The sequence below is a fragment of the Pongo abelii genome, chromosome 1, assembly GCF_028885655.2.
Source record: "Pongo abelii isolate AG06213 chromosome 1, NHGRI_mPonAbe1-v2.0_pri, whole genome shotgun sequence".
Classification (NCBI taxonomy): domain Eukaryota; kingdom Metazoa; phylum Chordata; class Mammalia; order Primates; family Hominidae; genus Pongo; species Pongo abelii.
This window is the reverse complement of record NC_071985.2, coordinates 45,642,907-45,659,025: the sequence shown is the minus strand read 5'-3', so window position 1 is coordinate 45,659,025 and position 16,119 is coordinate 45,642,907. Positions and strand designations below refer to the sequence as shown.

At 44.4% G+C, this 16,119-nt stretch overlaps 1 protein-coding gene across 4 annotated transcripts; it reads left to right on the top strand.

Moving 5' to 3' along the window:
* The first annotated feature begins 2,052 nt into the window (after positions 1-2,052).
* SNRPE (small nuclear ribonucleoprotein polypeptide E) lies at positions 2,053-10,724 on the top strand. Of its 4 annotated transcripts, none has more exons than XM_002809575.5 (5): positions 2,053-2,273; positions 2,763-2,789; positions 4,310-4,372; positions 5,693-5,771; positions 10,517-10,724. In XM_002809575.5, exons 1-5 carry the CDS (start codon positions 2,220-2,222, stop codon positions 10,570-10,572), a joined length of 279 nt encoding a protein of 92 aa, XP_002809621.1. In that variant the 5' UTR covers positions 2,053-2,219; the 3' UTR covers positions 10,573-10,724. The 4 variants fall into 4 exon arrangements, with proteins under 4 accessions (XP_002809621.1, XP_054378593.1, XP_009237355.1 ...); XM_009239080.4 differs by having other exon boundaries at positions 2,154-2,303; positions 2,749-2,789; XM_009239074.4 differs by lacking the exon at positions 2,053-2,273 and adding an exon at positions 2,406-2,518 and having other exon boundaries at positions 2,749-2,789.
* Positions 10,725-16,119: the final 5,395 nt, after the last annotated feature.

The window sequence follows — 16,119 nt, the reverse complement described above, 5'->3', positions numbered from 1 at the left end:
GTAGAGACAAGCTCTCATTATGTTGCTCAGGCTGGTCTTGAACTCCTGGGCTCAAGCAAGCCTCCTGCTTCTGCTTCTCAAAATGCTGGGATTACAGGCACGAGCAGCGCACCTGGCTGAAATTTTTTTTTTTTTGAGATGGAGTCTTGCTCTGTCACCCAGGCTGGAGTGCAGTGGCGCAATCTCGGCTCACTGCAACCTCCGCCTCCCAGATTCAAGCAATTCTCCTGCCTCAGCCTCCTGAGTAGATGGGACTACAGGCGCCTGCCACTACACCCGGCTAATTTTTGTATTTTTAATAGAGACAGGGTTTCACCATATTGGCCAGGCTGGTCTCGAACTCCTGACCTTGTGATCTGCCCGCCTCAGCCTCCCAAAGTGCTGGGATTTACAGGCATGAGCCACTGTGCCCAGCCCTGGCTGAAATTTTTTAAAGGAAATAGTTATCTCATGCATTTGCTAGCTTTGTGTAGTTTATTTATTTATTCTTATTTATTTTTTTGAGATGGAGTCTCGCTCTGTCACCAAGGCTGGAGTGCAGTGGCATGATCTCGGCTCACTGCAACCTCTGCCTCCTGGGTTCAAGCAATTCTCCTGTCTCAGTCTCCCAAGTAGCTGGGATTACAGGCATGTGCTACCATGCATGGCTAATTTTTGTATTTTTAGTAGACAAGGTTTCACCATGTTGCCCAGGCTGGTCTCGAACTCCTGACCTCAGGTGATCCACCTGCCTCGGCCTCCCAAAATGCTGGGATTACAGGCGTGAGCCTGGCCGCTTTGTGTAGTTTAAAAATCACTTTCAACTCAACCCCTTTCTGAAGTTGTCATTACTATTATCCCCATTAAACAGAAGCCCTCAGAAAAGCTAACTTTGATTCTGCCATTTGCCCTAATCCGTGTTCCCTTAGGCAAGTCCTTTCAAAAGTCTAAACTTCAGTTTCCTCCTCTATAACATGTGTATGCCAATTAAATGAAATCTCTGCCAGGCCACAAGCCATGACACAATGGAAAGGTAGGTGGACTTTGGGGTCAGGCACACCTACAAATTCCAGCTGCTCCACTTAGTAGCTGTGTTATCCAGGGAAGGACATGTTCTGACACTGGCTGACGCCTGTGTGCACACATAGACAATTATTTCATTGAATCTTCAAGCCCCTGAGTAAAGTTAATCTTTACTATAATCTCCGTTTTGGAAACTAAGCCAAGACATGGCGAGGCTGAGTAATTTATCCTTGGACACCCAACTCTAAAAGAGCTGGATTTGCGCCCAGCATGTGGATTTCAGCGTCTTCATGGTAAATCGCCACCCTCAGTTGCCACCTGAACAGTAACTCTCCACGAAATGGATGTGAGTTGAATCCGTAACTGGAGCGAACCAGGCGTCTGGCTTTGGAATGCAGACCGCCCCTGGCCGACTGCCAGAGGTGGGAAGCCTGAAGTTTGGGCACCTTGCCGCCCTACCCTTTCCACCACAACGCTGCTATCAAGCCTAAACTCCAGCAAAATAGGCTTTAGGAAAGGCACGAAATTAACTCATTTTACACATAGAGATACACACTGGGACGATTTTGGCTTTTCAAGCTAACTCAGAAAATGGAGATACGGGCCGGGCGCAGTGGCTCACGTCTGTAATCCCAGCACTTTGGGAGGCCGAGGCGGGCGGATCATGCGGTCAAAAGATCGAGACCATCCTGGCCAACATGGTGAAACCCCGTCTCTACTAAAAACACAAAAAATTAGTCAGACGTGATGGCAGGCGCCTGTAGTCCCAGTTACTCGGGAGGCTGAGGCAGGAGAATCGCTTGAACCCTGGAGGCGGAGGTTGCAGTGAGTTGAAATCGCGCCACTGCGCTCCAGCCTGGGCGACAGAGCGAGACTTCGCCTCAAAAAAAAAAAAAAAAAAAAAGAAAAGAAAAGAAAAGAAATTGGAGACAGGACGGCACTCCTCCTGCCATGGCCACCGTACAACCGAAGGCACCTCCTCCCGCCTCCCTCCAGATGGCGCTGTAGGACCGGGTCACCTTCCACAGCGCAGACGCCTCAGTTTGGCCTCCCTCGGAGGCCATGCAGCGGAGAAACGTGACTTCGTGGCTAGAGGGGCATTTCCCAGGAGCCGCCCATGTCGCCGCGTGACCTTCACACACTTCCGCTTCCGGTTCTTTATTCCGGAAGTTGCTCTCAGAGGCAGCGTGCTGGTGTGCTCCTTGTGAAATTCCACCATGGCGTACCGTGGCCAGGGCCAGAAAGTGCAGAAGGTTATGGTGCAGCCCATCGTATCCTACGCAGGATGTCAGAACTAGGAGGTTCGGGCCAGAATACGGGGTGCGAAGGCGCAGGCTGAGAGCAGGCCTGGGATAGCGGAGTACGAATCCACATCCCATGAGCCCCCGGGGCTACCAAGACTGGAAGAAAGCGCGGGTAGTTGAAGAACCGTGATGGTGGGGAGGTGGTCTTGGGTGGACCCCTGCAGTGGGGAATGCAGGAATGGACGCAGCGAAAGGAGGGAAGAAAACTTTAGGTGCGGAGTGAAAACGGGAGTTAATTAACGGTTTTGAGAAACTCCAGGGGAATGAAAGTGGAAGGGATGTTCTTTAGTCTTTAGAAGACCCCTAACGAATGCCCAGCTGGGCACTTGTTGTTTGCGTAAGCACCAGACCTCGCGTTTAGTAAACAAAGGTGAGACGGGAATAGGGTCGTCCAGTTGTTTCAGGAAGCAGAGTCTATGCTGCTTTTGTATTTTTTCCTTAGCCACTGTGGTGCAGAACCTCATCTTCAGATACTTACAAAATGTAAGTAAAAAAAAAGTTGCTTGTTTCGTAACTACTTTTTAAATAAGAGGTGAACTGATTTAGTTTTTTATGTTAACTTGAGCGATCGCTGTGTTCTAGAATTTAAAAATAGATGTAACTGGAGATTGGAGGGTAATTGAGGGAAAGGAGTACTTAGAAAGCACTAATGTGATGAAGTGGTGTGTATCCATGCCACTTCCCAACATACAAATAATTGTATGCATTACTTTGCAAGATCAAAAATACTTTTTAATTCCAAGAAGTATTATTAGCAGACTTGACCATGGTATTTGGGCATCAGTAGTTTTGTTAGTAGTGATTATGGCTAGAACATTAGAACCTCTCCCCTTTAGGATGAAACATTGGGAAAAAAACCCAGCCAACTTAAACCATGTCAAGAGGTGGTGTGTTTAATACCTGTGGGAAAACTTAAAGACGAAAAAAGGAAGAGAGAAGGGGTACCTTCAGAGGAATTTAGTGGCAGCTGCTTTCCTTTGAGGGAAATTTTAGCAACTTAAATTTTATAGTGTGACAACACAACTGAAAAACATTAATTTCAGGTGATAACAATTTTTAACCACCTGAATTGAGGGCTCCTGTCCTGGTTGTTAGGTGTGTGACATGAGAAAGCTTTGTTTTGGAACTGGATTTTGCTGCAGGAGATAAGCCCTTGGTCATTAGAAATTACTGCTTTGTGCTGTGCTGTCAAAAACTTTCACTCTAAATAGATTGAGACCAGAAGCAGTAAGAAATACTGAGTCCCAAAATCACAGGAAAATTATTAGCTTATACAGTTCCAATATAGAACTTATTAAATGAAAATTCTCTTTGAGATTATTATTGGTGAATAATTCTTAGATATGGGCTAATTAGTTAAAACTTTTGACTTACATTCATTACAATTTTTTTAGGAGCCATATTTCTCTTGTCGTTTGACCAAAATGGTTAGGTTTTGTATACTTCAATTTTTGGGGTGGGGGTGGGCGGAGAGATCTTGCTTAATGTTGCGCAGGCTTATATTGAACATCTGGCCACAAAGCGAATTATTCCACTTTGGCATCCCAAAGTACGGGAACGGTGTGAATCGAGGCACCTGGCCTGTTTTTCTTTTCTTTTCTTTTCTTTTTTTCTTTTTCTTTTTCCTTTTCCTTTTCCCTTTCCTTTTCTTTTTCTTTTTCTTTCTTTTTCTTTTCTTTGACGGAGTCTCACTCTGTGCCCAGGCTGGAGTGCAGTGGCGTGATCTCAGCTCACTGCAACCTCTGCCTCCCGGGTTCAAGCGATTCTCCTGCTTCAGCGTCCCGAGTAGCTGGGACTACAGGCGTGCGCCACCACGCCCAGCTAATTTTTTTTGTATTTTTAGTAGAGATGGGGTTTCACCATGTTAGCGAGGATGGTCTCTATCTCTTGACCTTGTGATCCACCTGCCTCGGCCTCCCAGAGTGTTGGGATTACAGGCGTGAGCCACCGCGCCCGGCCCTATTTTTCTTTTTTTAACGTTTCCACTTTTATGATTATTTCAGAGATCGCGGATTCAGGTGTGGCTCTATGAGCAAGTGAATATGCGGATAGAAGGCTGTATCATTGTGAGTATACAGGCGATTTTATCTCATAGCAGTCTGGTCATAGAAAAAGACTTCACAGAAAGTGGCTAGCCAGAACAGTGTATAAAAAGTCAAAGATCCAACCTAAGGAAAGTTTTTCAGAGGCCGCTGTTTAGCCTTTTTTCATTGTTGATAGATAAGGATTGGGTAGTTTTTAATAGGGAAAATTAACTTTTAATTCATTTTCTTCCTCTGTCTATGTTGAGAAGAAAATTTGTATTTGATTTTTGAGAAAGGGCCTTGTTCTGTTGCTTAGGCTGGAGTGCAGTGGCACAATCATGGCTCGTTGCAGCCTCAACCTCCTGGGCTCAAGTAGTCCTCCTGCCTCAGCCTCCCAAGTAGCTGGGATCAGAATCGTGCACCATCACAGTCTGCTAAATTTTTATTTTTTATAGAGATGAGGTCTCACTGTGTTGCCCAGGCTGGTCTCAAACTCCTAGGCTCAAGTGATTCTCCCACCTCAGCCTCTCAAAGTCTTGGGATTACAGGCATGAGCCACAATGCCTGGCTGAAAATTAACTTTTAAAAATTATTCGAAAAAAAAATATTGAGCAACAATGTTAGTATGGACAGGGGGGACAAAATTAATGAAATTAGGGACGGTGGGGTTATTTGTTGTGGGTTAGGTGATACCTGAATAGAGCTCAGTGGGGTTAGTTAAATAAGGCTTCTGGGATGGCAGGCTACCCTAAGTATTTTTTTTTTTAAAGGTGGGGTCCGGCTCTGTCACCCAGGTGCTCTCATAGCTCACTGCAATCTTGAACTCCTTGGCTCAAGTGATTCTTCCACCTCAGCCTCTAGTAGCTGGGACTATAGGCATACACCACCATGTCCAGCTAATTTTTAAATATTTTGCTGGGCAAGGTGGCTCATGCCTGTAATCCTAGCACTTAGGGAGGCTGAGCATGATGAATCACTTTAGCTCCAGAGTTCGTGACCAGCCTGGGCACCGTGATGAAACCCTGTTTCTACCAAAAATAAAAAAAGTAGCCAGGCATGGTGGTGCACCCTATAGTCCCAGCTACTTGTGGGGGCTGAGGCAGAAGAATTACTTGAACCCAGGAGGTCCAGCTGCAGTGAGCCGAGGTCACACCACTGCACTCTAGCCTGGAAGACAAAGTGAGATCCTTTCTCAAAAAAAAAAAAAAAAAAAAAAAAAACACCTTTGGGTGGAAGGTGGGGTGGGGCTTGAGATGAGTGAATTTTTGAAGTTAGTTGGAGTTTTTATCTACATAGGTATACTCATTTAAAATGGATTGGATGTGATTTTCTTTGAAGATAACAGTTTGTTTATTTTTCTAGGGTTTTGATGAGTATATGAACCTTGTATTAGATGATGCAGAAGAGATTCATTCTAAAACAAAGTCAAGAAAACAACTGGGTAAGGCTAGAAGTGGTCTTACAGAATTCTAGAAATGTTTTATTTACTTGCAGAATTCAGTGACCTGCAACTCAGTTCATATTTGAATTTATTTTGCGTTTGAGAAGTTATTATTCAGAGTAGTAGTACACTTTTGAAATCATCCTCTGCTACTCACTTGTCATCACACTCCATTTTGGCTTCTCCAGCCGGAGAGCTCTCACCAAGGGAACCAAAGACTAGTGGTATTAAATCTAATGATCAGTACTAATCCTCATTTTATTAAACTCTCAACAGCATTTGGCACTGTTTGCCACTCCCTCCTTAAAGTGGTTTGTTCCCTTGTCTGAGTGGGGGGAAAAACCCAAGTAGATTTTTCTGTTTCCTCAGTTGACAATAATTAACACAGAAGACTTCTGTGACCAGATGTGTGGGCATATTTCCCCACACACCAAGCAAGCAATCAATTCGGCAGTGGACATCAGCTCACAAGTTCAGTTTAGTTCTAACACTATCTACCTGAGATAGCGTCAGTTCCCAGAGGTTGAGGGCTCAATCCCCAAGATTGCCTTCCGTGCCCCTCAGCCCTCCACCAGATGCTAATTGTCAGCTCCAGATTGTTTTACCTGTGCTTCTTGCTGACTGGCTATAAACTGGGTCCCATGACCCCTCCGTTGGTTTGATTAATTTGCTAGAGCAGCTGGCAGAACTCGGGGAAACACTTAACATTTACTGGTTTATTATAAAGGATATTAAAAAAATACAGATGAAGAGATGTGTAGGGCAAGGCATATAGGAAGGTACACGAAGCTTTTGTGCCCTCTGCAAGCTCACCGCTCTCTGGGAACCTCCATGTGGAGGTTGAGCTATCAGAACCCCATTGTTTTCAGTTTTTATGTAAGCTTCATTATGTAGGCATGACTGATTAAATTGGCCATTGGTGATCAGCTTAACCTTCAGCTCCTCTCCTTCTCCCTGGGTTGGAGGGTGGGGCTGAAAGTCTGACATCACTAATGCCTTGGTCCTTTCAGTGAGCAGCTCCCATGCTGAAACTTTGTAGGGGCCAGTTGTAGGGGCTGCTGGCCGTCAGTCAATCATTAGCATACAAAAAGGCAACACCTTAGAGATTCTAAGGATTTTAGGAGTTGTATGGGATTGAAGACCAAATAAATATTTTGCAGTATCACACCTTGGCTCTACGATATTATACTTGGGTTTTTATTTTTCACTTCTGGCTATTTTTCAGACTTATATATTCATTCTTTGGGACCCAGTCACTAAATGAGTTGCTCCAGGCTTGGTTCTAGGCCCTCCTGTCATTCGGTATTGTCTGCCTAGGCACTGGAGTACAGCTTCAATTACCATCTATATATACTGACTCCCAAATTTGTTTGTCTGGGCCTATTCACCATTTCTACTTGAATGTTTCAAAGGCTTCTTAAAGTCAGCATATCAGAAAGCAAACTCAATTCCAACTCACACTGTTTAGAGCTGTTGTATTATTATTTCCCGCCTTATTGAATGGCACCAGTTTCCAGTTCAGCTTACTAATTATCTGCAGCTGCCTCCAGTTTGCTTTCCAGGCCTCACTCATCTTTTAAAAACACCAGTCTGAACATGTCATCCCTTTGCTTGAAATACTGCAATGACTTCCTGTTGCTGTTAGGATAAAAAAAAAATCTAATGATTCTGCAAATTTAATGATCTTCATGATCTAGTCTTGTCTCCCTCTGCGCATCTCGTATCACTGTGCCGCACTTTCTCAGCTTTAGCAACACTTGTCTTATTTCAGTTCTTTGAATCTGCAGATTTGCCCAACCATTAATCTTTGTATATGATATTCCTTGTGTCTGTAGAGCTCAGATCAAATATCACTTCTTTTAAGACAGTGGTCCCCTAGGCCAGGCGCGGTGGCTCACGCCTGTAATCCCAGCACTTTGGGAGGCCGAGGCAGGTGGATTACGAGGTCAGGAATTCGAGACCATCCTGGCTAACAAGGTGAAACCTTGTCTCTCCTGATTAAAAAAAAAAACAAAAAAATTAGCTGGGCGTGGTGGCGGGCGCCTGTAGTCCCAGCTGTTCAGGAGGCTGAGGCAGGAGGATGGCGGGAACCTGGGAGGCGGAGCTTGCACTGAGCTGAGATCACACCACTGTGCTCCAGCCTGGGCGACACAGCGAGACTCCGTCACAGAAAAAAAAAAAAAAGACAGCGGTCCCCAACCATTTTGGCACCAGGGACCAGTTTTGTGGAAGACAATTTTTCTGTGGACTAGGGTGTGGGGGATGGTTTTCGGATGATTCAAGCACATTACATTTATAGTACACTTTATTATTATTACATTGTAATATATAATGAAATAATTATACAGCTCACCATCATGTAGAATCAGTGGGAGCCCTAAGCCTGTTTTCCCACAACTAGACAGTCCCATCTGGGGGTGATGGGAGACAGTGACAGATCATCAGGCATTAATTAGGTTCTCATAAGGAGTGCGCAACCTAGATCCCTCTTTGCCCGGTTCACAATAGGTTTCACACTCATGAGAATCTAAGGCCTCCACTGATATGACAAGAGGCAGGGCCCAGGCGGGAATACTAGTGATGGGGAGTGGCTGTAAATACAGATGAAGCTCCGCCACCTCGCCCACTGCTCACCTCTTGCTGTATGACCCAGTTTCTAACAGGGACCAGGACTGGTACTGGTCTGTGGCCCAGGGGTTAGGAAGCCCTGCTCTAAAAAGTTCAGAGTTTAATTTGGTTTCGCTGGGGATGGGGGAAGGCGGGATTATGTGCTCCCTGAGTTTGTAGTAAAACCTTTATTATTGAAATTATTAGTGTCTCTCCTGTTATCAGATGCTTCACCATAACTGCATTGAGTCATGCCTTTTTTGATCCCAGTGTGCTCAGTACCTAACTCAATGCCTGGCACATAATAGAAACTAAAAAATATTCGAACAGTGAATGGTATTTCTTTCTTTCTTTTGTTTTTGGAGACAGAGTCTCACTCTGTCGCCCAGGCTGGAGCGTAATGACGTGATTTTGGCTCACTGCAACCTCCGCCTCCTGGATTCAAGCAATTCTCCTGCCTCAGACTCCCGAGTAGCTGGGACTACAGGCGTGCACCACCACGCCTGGCTGATTTTTTTGTGTTTTAGTAGAGACGGGGTTTCACTGTGTTGCCCAGGCTGGTCTCTAACTTCTGAGCTCAGGCAGTCCGCCTGCCTCAGCTTCCCAAATGCTGGGATTACATGTGTGAGCCACTAAGCCTGGCAATGAATGGTATTTCTTAACCCAGTTAATGAATGGTCTTAGGATTCACGGTTTCATCAAGACACACTGAATCATTTCTATTAACATCCCATTCACTTGAGGTTTATTTAGGCATTTTGTCTTTATTTGTAAAATGCTCACTAATACTTTTATCAGTGGTGGGTTTCAGGTATTTGTCTTTCAGACCCTCAGGATTCTTTTGAACCTGTACTAGATATGTGGAAAGTAGAGTCTGAGAAGCAGTATGGTGTTTCACTGGCTGCTTCTTGCTTAGACTATTTTTATGAAAGCCTGGGTTTTTTAGATTTATTTTTATTTTTTTTTTAATTTTTTTGGAGACGGAGCCTCGCTCTGTTTCCCAGGCTTGAGTGCCATGGCACAATCTCGGCTCACTGCAACCTCCACCTCCTGGGTTCAAGTGATTCTCCTGCCTCAGCCTCCCAAGTAACTGGGATTACAGGTGCATGCCACCACACCTGGCTAATTTTTTGTATTTTAGTAGTAGAAGGGGTTTCACCGTGTTGTCCAGGCTGGTCTCGAATCCTAAGCTCAGGCATTCCACCCACCTTGGCCTCCCAAAGTGCTGAGATTATAGGTGTGAGCCACCATACCCAGCCAGGTTTTTTAGATTTAAAGATGTCTTGCCAGGACGGGCAAGCTTAGCCTTAGTGAGGTCATATTATTTATAAATTATTTACCAACTGTTGAATTCCCATGGTAGTATTTATCCTGTAGAATAGAATATTATTAATGCCTGCAGAAGCCTGGGAAAGTAGTACAGTTTAATTACTGTTGGGAGTTGATCAACATGTCTCAAACTGTTCTACCAGTGAACACCAGTGTTCCTGAAGATGTTTATAAATTTCTCAGAAAGGTATTGTCTTAAATAACCTTAGGAAATTTTGGATAAAACAGGTTTGTTTATTGTAGAGTGGAGTCTTTTTTTTTTTTGGAGACGAATTTTGCTTCTGTTGCCCAGGCTGGAGTGCAATGGTGCCATCTTGGCTCACTGCAACCTCCGCCTCCCGGATTCAAGCAATTCTCCTGCCTCAGCCTCCCAAGTAGCTGGGATTACAGGCACGTGCCACCAGGCTCTGCTAATTTTGTATTTTTAGTAGAGATAGGGTGGAGTCTTTAATATACTAACAGCTTTAAGAATGGAGTTATAATATACTGTATTTCCCAAACTTGACATATGACTCATTTCCAAACTTTTACAAACTCAGCATTGGGAAATGTTGTATGAGGCCTACTGAGTTGACTTAGTCCATAGAAATGATACTTATGAAATATCATCTACCTATGTTAGTTTGTTGAAAAGATAAATGTATTCTAATGGAGCCAGAAAGCCTTTCACTATATGGACACTTGAAAATGTTCACATATTTTTATAAGAAAGCATTTTCAAAATATTGTTCAAAAACTGGATACGAAATTCTGAGTAAAACATCTGAGTGTGTGGCTATTAATAGCTTTTTGTTGTTTTTGTGTTGCAGGTCGGATCATGCTAAAAGGAGATAATATTACTCTGCTACAAAGTGTCTCCAACTAGAAATGATCAATGAAGTGAGAAATTGTTGAGAAGGATACAGTTTGTTTTTAGATGTCCTTTGTCCAATATGAACATTTATTCATATTGTTTTGATTACCCTTATGTTATTACAAGATGGCAATAAATACTGTGGGATTGTTTGTATTAAAAAATTTACATTGCTTCTTACTATTCAGCAGTAGAGACTTTTTACACAGTAACACCATTCGTTGTTGGTATTTACTTTTCTGAAGGGTGGCAGTTGCCTTGAGCACTTGGTATTCGCAGAGAGCTTGGACCTGTAGATTTTGAGGCAGATTAGGAATTCTGCCTGACAGATAAGCTTCCAGTATTGGGAGGTGGAGAAGGGGAGGGTTCAGAAAAATAAATAAGGGTTACTGCACTAACAAATGTCTTCATCACTTCTAGTTCTGGATGCTGGAATACCAGAGTTTCTAACCTAAATAGATTGGGTACATTATTTAATGGGGTCAGTATTGCTCAACACTCTCATTGAGTCACTGTGAGGTCTTTGTGAATTTTATCACTAAGATCAGAATGTGAGAAGTATTTGGGTATAGGGAAAGAATGAAGTGCCTTTCAAGTACATTAAAAATCAGTTAAGAGTTTACAGGAAAGAGACTGAGATTGGTAATCTGAAAAGGACCTCAAGCACAGCTGGTAGGCAAATTGTGAGGCAGAATAATGGTATGTTGGAGAAACACACCTGTCTCTTATTCTTATCTCTTAAGAATTTTGGTTCTTCTCCCAGTGATTGCTGATTGAATTCTTCTGTGGACAGGTTTTCCTTCCCCCAGTATCGCACATGGTTCTAGTTAGAATTCTGTTAGATAGTGAGCATCTGCTGTTAGCTAGACACAGTGTTGAATCAATACAGTGAAACAGACTGGTAAACAGGTAGTTTTAATGCCTCATCCTAAGTGCTATTTAAATTGGATCTTGAAAGATGAATAAAGCCTGCCTTAAGTTCTGCTAAAGGCAATGTTGTTATTAAGGGTGGGTGAGGAAGGACCAAGAAGTCTGGCTCCTACTTTTCTACATGCCTGTGAAGGAGACTTTTCATGAAACTGAAGAAATCCTTTCTGAGATAGAGGAGATTTGTAGGTGAATGCAGAAGTGTATCCAGCTTTGAACCATGCATTCCATCTATATTCCTCCTGTCTGAACTCATGCTCTTTCGATTATATTTTGAAATAAAGGGCTGCATTAGTTATTTTAACATTTGAGTTTGAAATTAATTAAACTGATCACAACATGCAAAGAAAACATTGGGCAGCAGAGGGAGTTACAGCCCTGAGACTGCTTCAGCCCTGCTGGTGAAAAGATTGAATTGAAGCTTTTTCAGAGCAGAGCAAAGACCTCCCTGCAGCTTTCTTGGCACCAGAATAGCTGGGAAGAAGGATAAAAGCCCGGAGGAGTATAATCTCTAAGAAAACCTGCTGGCTGCCTTTTCCATTTCCCTGTGTGGCCTTTCTGACCTGGCTGCCCTGTGGAAGCAGAGCTGTGCCTGCTGTGGCTTATTCTGAATGGATCAAGACATGGAAGGTTCTATTTTTGACAGAGCAAATGATGATAGTGAGAATTAAGGTACAGTGAACTCTTACAATTGAGCTCTGTATTTAGAAATCCCTGCTTGCTTTCCTGCTCTACTGGAGCCTGTGGTGTTTGCTTTTTAAGTTGTACTTTTCCACCATCTCTAGATTGTTTCTTCCAACCAGAATTTACGGGAGGCGTTGCTCTCTGCCTCATTAAGGTTACTAAAACATCCTGCTGGGAAGCTGCTCTTGTTGGCAGCCCTGGGTTATGTCAGCTTTTCTGGAACGGCTGTTGGTTGCTGAGGGGGTCTTGATAGACACCCCTAAACCTCATAGCATTCTTGAAGTAGGGGGTGGGAGAAATAGAGATTCAGGCTCTGAAAGAAAAGTGCTGATGTGGGCCTGCTGTTCAATTAGTAGCAGGTAGGCAGAAGGAAAAGTTTGAAAATCATAGGATATTGTGCTTTGGGGTGCTAACTCTTGTCATATCACACTTGTCAACAGTTTCAGGATTAGAGAGTGTACCTCTAATTTGGATTAAGGCGTTATGGGCTGGGAAGTGTCATGGTGGGGTAAGCCTAATAGCATCTCAGGTTAACTGGATAACACAGGCATTTTCCTTAACTAAACTATCTACTCATTCATGCTTTTGTGAGGAAATGCTTGTTAGAACTTTATTGTTGAGGCAGAGTCTTGCTCTGTTGCCCAGGCTGGAGTGCAGTGGCACAATCACAGTTCACTGTGACCTTGACCTCCTGGGCTCAAGTGATTCTCCCACTTAAGCGCCCTGAGTAGCTGGGACCACAGGCACACACCACCAAGCCTGGCAATTTTTTTTTTTTTTTTTTTAATGGCAGAGGTAGTTGAGGCTTTATTTTGGAAAAAACAAAAAACACATTGTTTTATAGCTGGAGTCATGGGCCAGGGGGGTACCCCAGGCAATAAACTGCCTCCATGAGTGGGCTGAGAGCTAGGACTGAGCCTCACTTAGGTGAGGCTATGTTCACTTCTGTTCCCTATGCTCCCCTGCACAGTGGCCTCTTCCACAGGCTCTGGGGCGTCCACAGGAAGGGATGGGCTGGGAGGGGCTGCCATGGCCATTTACTTGGGCAGGACATCAGAGGACTTGGACACCAGCTTCCCATCTCGCGTCTCTATTTTCTTCACAACCACGGCACTGGAGGAACCCTGGAGAAGCTGGTGCGGCTGAAGGAGCTAGAGTCCCTGCCAGAGCCAAAGCTAGAGCCTAGCCATAGCTGAGGCCAGGGCTTGTGAGGCCCCATAAGCCAAGCTCAGTGCACCTGAGCAGCTACTGGTGGTCTTTATATATATACTTATGTTCTGTATCCCAGACTCCAGCCTGCTTGTTGCCCTCCAGCAGCTTCATGTAGATGGCAACCTCTGTGTCCAGGGCCAGCTTGACATTCCTCAGCTCCTAGTACACCAGCTTGGCGGTGGTGTCTTTAAAAAAAAAAAAATTATTTTTAAATTTTTATGTATTTTTTTGAGACTGGGTTATAAGACTGGCTAATTTTTGTATTTTTGTTAGAGGACTTTGCTATGTTGCCCAGGCTGGTCTCAAACTCCTGGCCTCAAACAATCCATCTGCCTTGGCCTCCCAAAGTACTGGGATTAACAGAGGCGAGCCACTGCACCCAGCCGCATTGCTGTCGTTAATGGCGGCTCCCCATGCTGCTTGGCATTCATGGTGGCATCCTCCAGGGAAGTCTTCTGGCCTTTGAGGCTCTCAGTCTCAGCCTGGAGCCGGCTGATGTTCTGGTTCATTTCAGAGATTTTCGTCTTCGTGCAACACATCATCCTCATGCTTCCCAGCCAGTGTCTGCAGTTCCTCATACTTGATCTGGTATATGTTCTCGGCCTGGCCCAGCTGCGGTTGGCAATCTCGTACTGGTCCTTGACCTCAGTGGTGATGCTATCTGTGTCTGTGGAGTGACTGTTGTCCATGGACAGGACCACAGATGTGTCCAAGATCTGGGACTGCAGCTCCTGGATCTCCTCTTCATACAACTGCCTGATGAAATTGATCTCGTCAGTCAGCCCTTCCATGCAAGACTCCAGCTCTACATTGTTCATGTAAGCTTTGTCCATAAACTTCTTGATGAAGACAAATTCATTGTCCATTTCTGTACACTTATCTCATCCTCACGCTTATTCTTGAAGTCCTCCAGCAGCCCCTCCATGTTGCCAAGCACTGCCTGCAGCTTCAGCTGCTCCTGGCCCAGAATGTACAGCTGCTGCTGAAGGTTGTTGATGTAGCTCTCGAGCATGTTGTCCATGTTGCTCCGTGCCGTCTTCTGCTGCTACTGGAGGCTACACTTGCTCTCCAGCATCTTGTTCTGCTGTTCCAGGAGCTGTATCATGTCAGTGATGGAGCAAACTTACTGTTAAGAGTCTTGATCTGCTCTTTCTCCTGGGTACACATGGCCTGGATGTTCGGTTACACCTCCAGCTTAAGGGGGCTCAGCAGGCTCTGGTTCATCATGATAGCTGTGATGCTCCCCATTACCACTGGCCCTGCTATAGCCTCCACTCAGACCCAGGCCACCCCAGAAGCACTGCTGCTACCCACTTGGGAGAGCCTTGAGGAGCTAATGCAGCATTGTGCCTACTCATGTAGCAGCAGCTGCTGAAGACCCAGGGACCAGAGGTGGATACCTTGTAGGACTTCTGGGTCACCCTGATGAACATGGTAGAGGCAAGAGTGGAGGCAGATGGTCCAAACCAGGCAGAGATTTGAGAGGGAGTAGAGAAGCTACATCTAGGTCTAATTTTTAATTTTTGTTTTTGGTAAAGATGGGATCGCACCATGTTGCCCAGGCTAGTCTCCAACTCCTGAGGTCAAGCAATCCTCCTGCTTCGGCCTCGCAAAGTGCTGGGATTACAGGTGTGAGTCACTGCGCTCAGCAGAACTTTATTTTTAAGGTAGCTTGAGAACTTAAGTCTATTAGTACCTGGAGATTAACTTAAAAGTTATAGCCAATGGAATTATTAACAATATAAAAGTATTAGCTTAGTACATTTTTATGATCAAAATCCAAACAGTATATAGAAACAGAAAAAAAATTGTTCCTTTTCCTACTAGTATTCTCCTTAGATGACCACTGTTAAGAGTTAGATACTTATCCTTCTAAACTTCATACTAATAGGTATAGGTTGTTTTATCATTTTGGTATTTTATTGCTTTTTTAAAAAACTGGTTTTACGTTGAATGCAGTGGCTTACACCTGTAATCCCAGCACTTTGGGAGGCTGAGGCAGGAGGTCACATGAGTTTAGGAGTTCGAGACCAGCCTAGGCAACATGGTGAGACCCCATTTATTTTTTTCTTTTTTTTTTATTTTTGAGACGGAGTTTCACTCTTGTTGCCCAGGCTGGAGTGCAATGGCACGATCTCGGCTCACCACAACCTCCACCTCCAGGGTTCAAGCAATTCTCCTGCCTCAGCCTCCTGAGTAGCTGGGATTACAGGCATGCACCACCATGCCTGGCTAAATTTTTTTTGTAATTTTAGTAGAGATGGGGTTTCTCCATGTTGGTCAGGCTGGTCTCGAACTCCCGACCTCAGGTGATCCACCGCCTTGGCCTCCTAAAAAGTGCTGGGATTACAGGTGTGAGCCACTGCGCCTGGCCTGTGAAACCCCATTTCTATAAAAAATAAATTTTTAAATAGCCGGTTATGGCTGTGGTCCCAGCTACTTCAGAGGTTTAGGCAGGAGGATTACTTGTGCCTAGGAGGTTGAGGGAGGCTACAGTGAGCTATGTTTATGCCACTGCATTCCAGCCTGGGTGACACAGTGAGACCCTGTCTCAAAAGAGTAAAAAATTGTTTTGAATTGTGGTAAAGTACACTTAATATATATTTACCATCTTAACCATTTTTAAGTGTACAGTTCAGTAGTATTAAGTATATTCACATTGTGCAACCAGTCTCCAGAACTTTTCATCTTGCAGGACTGAAACTCTATACCTATTAACTCTACATTTTCCCTAAT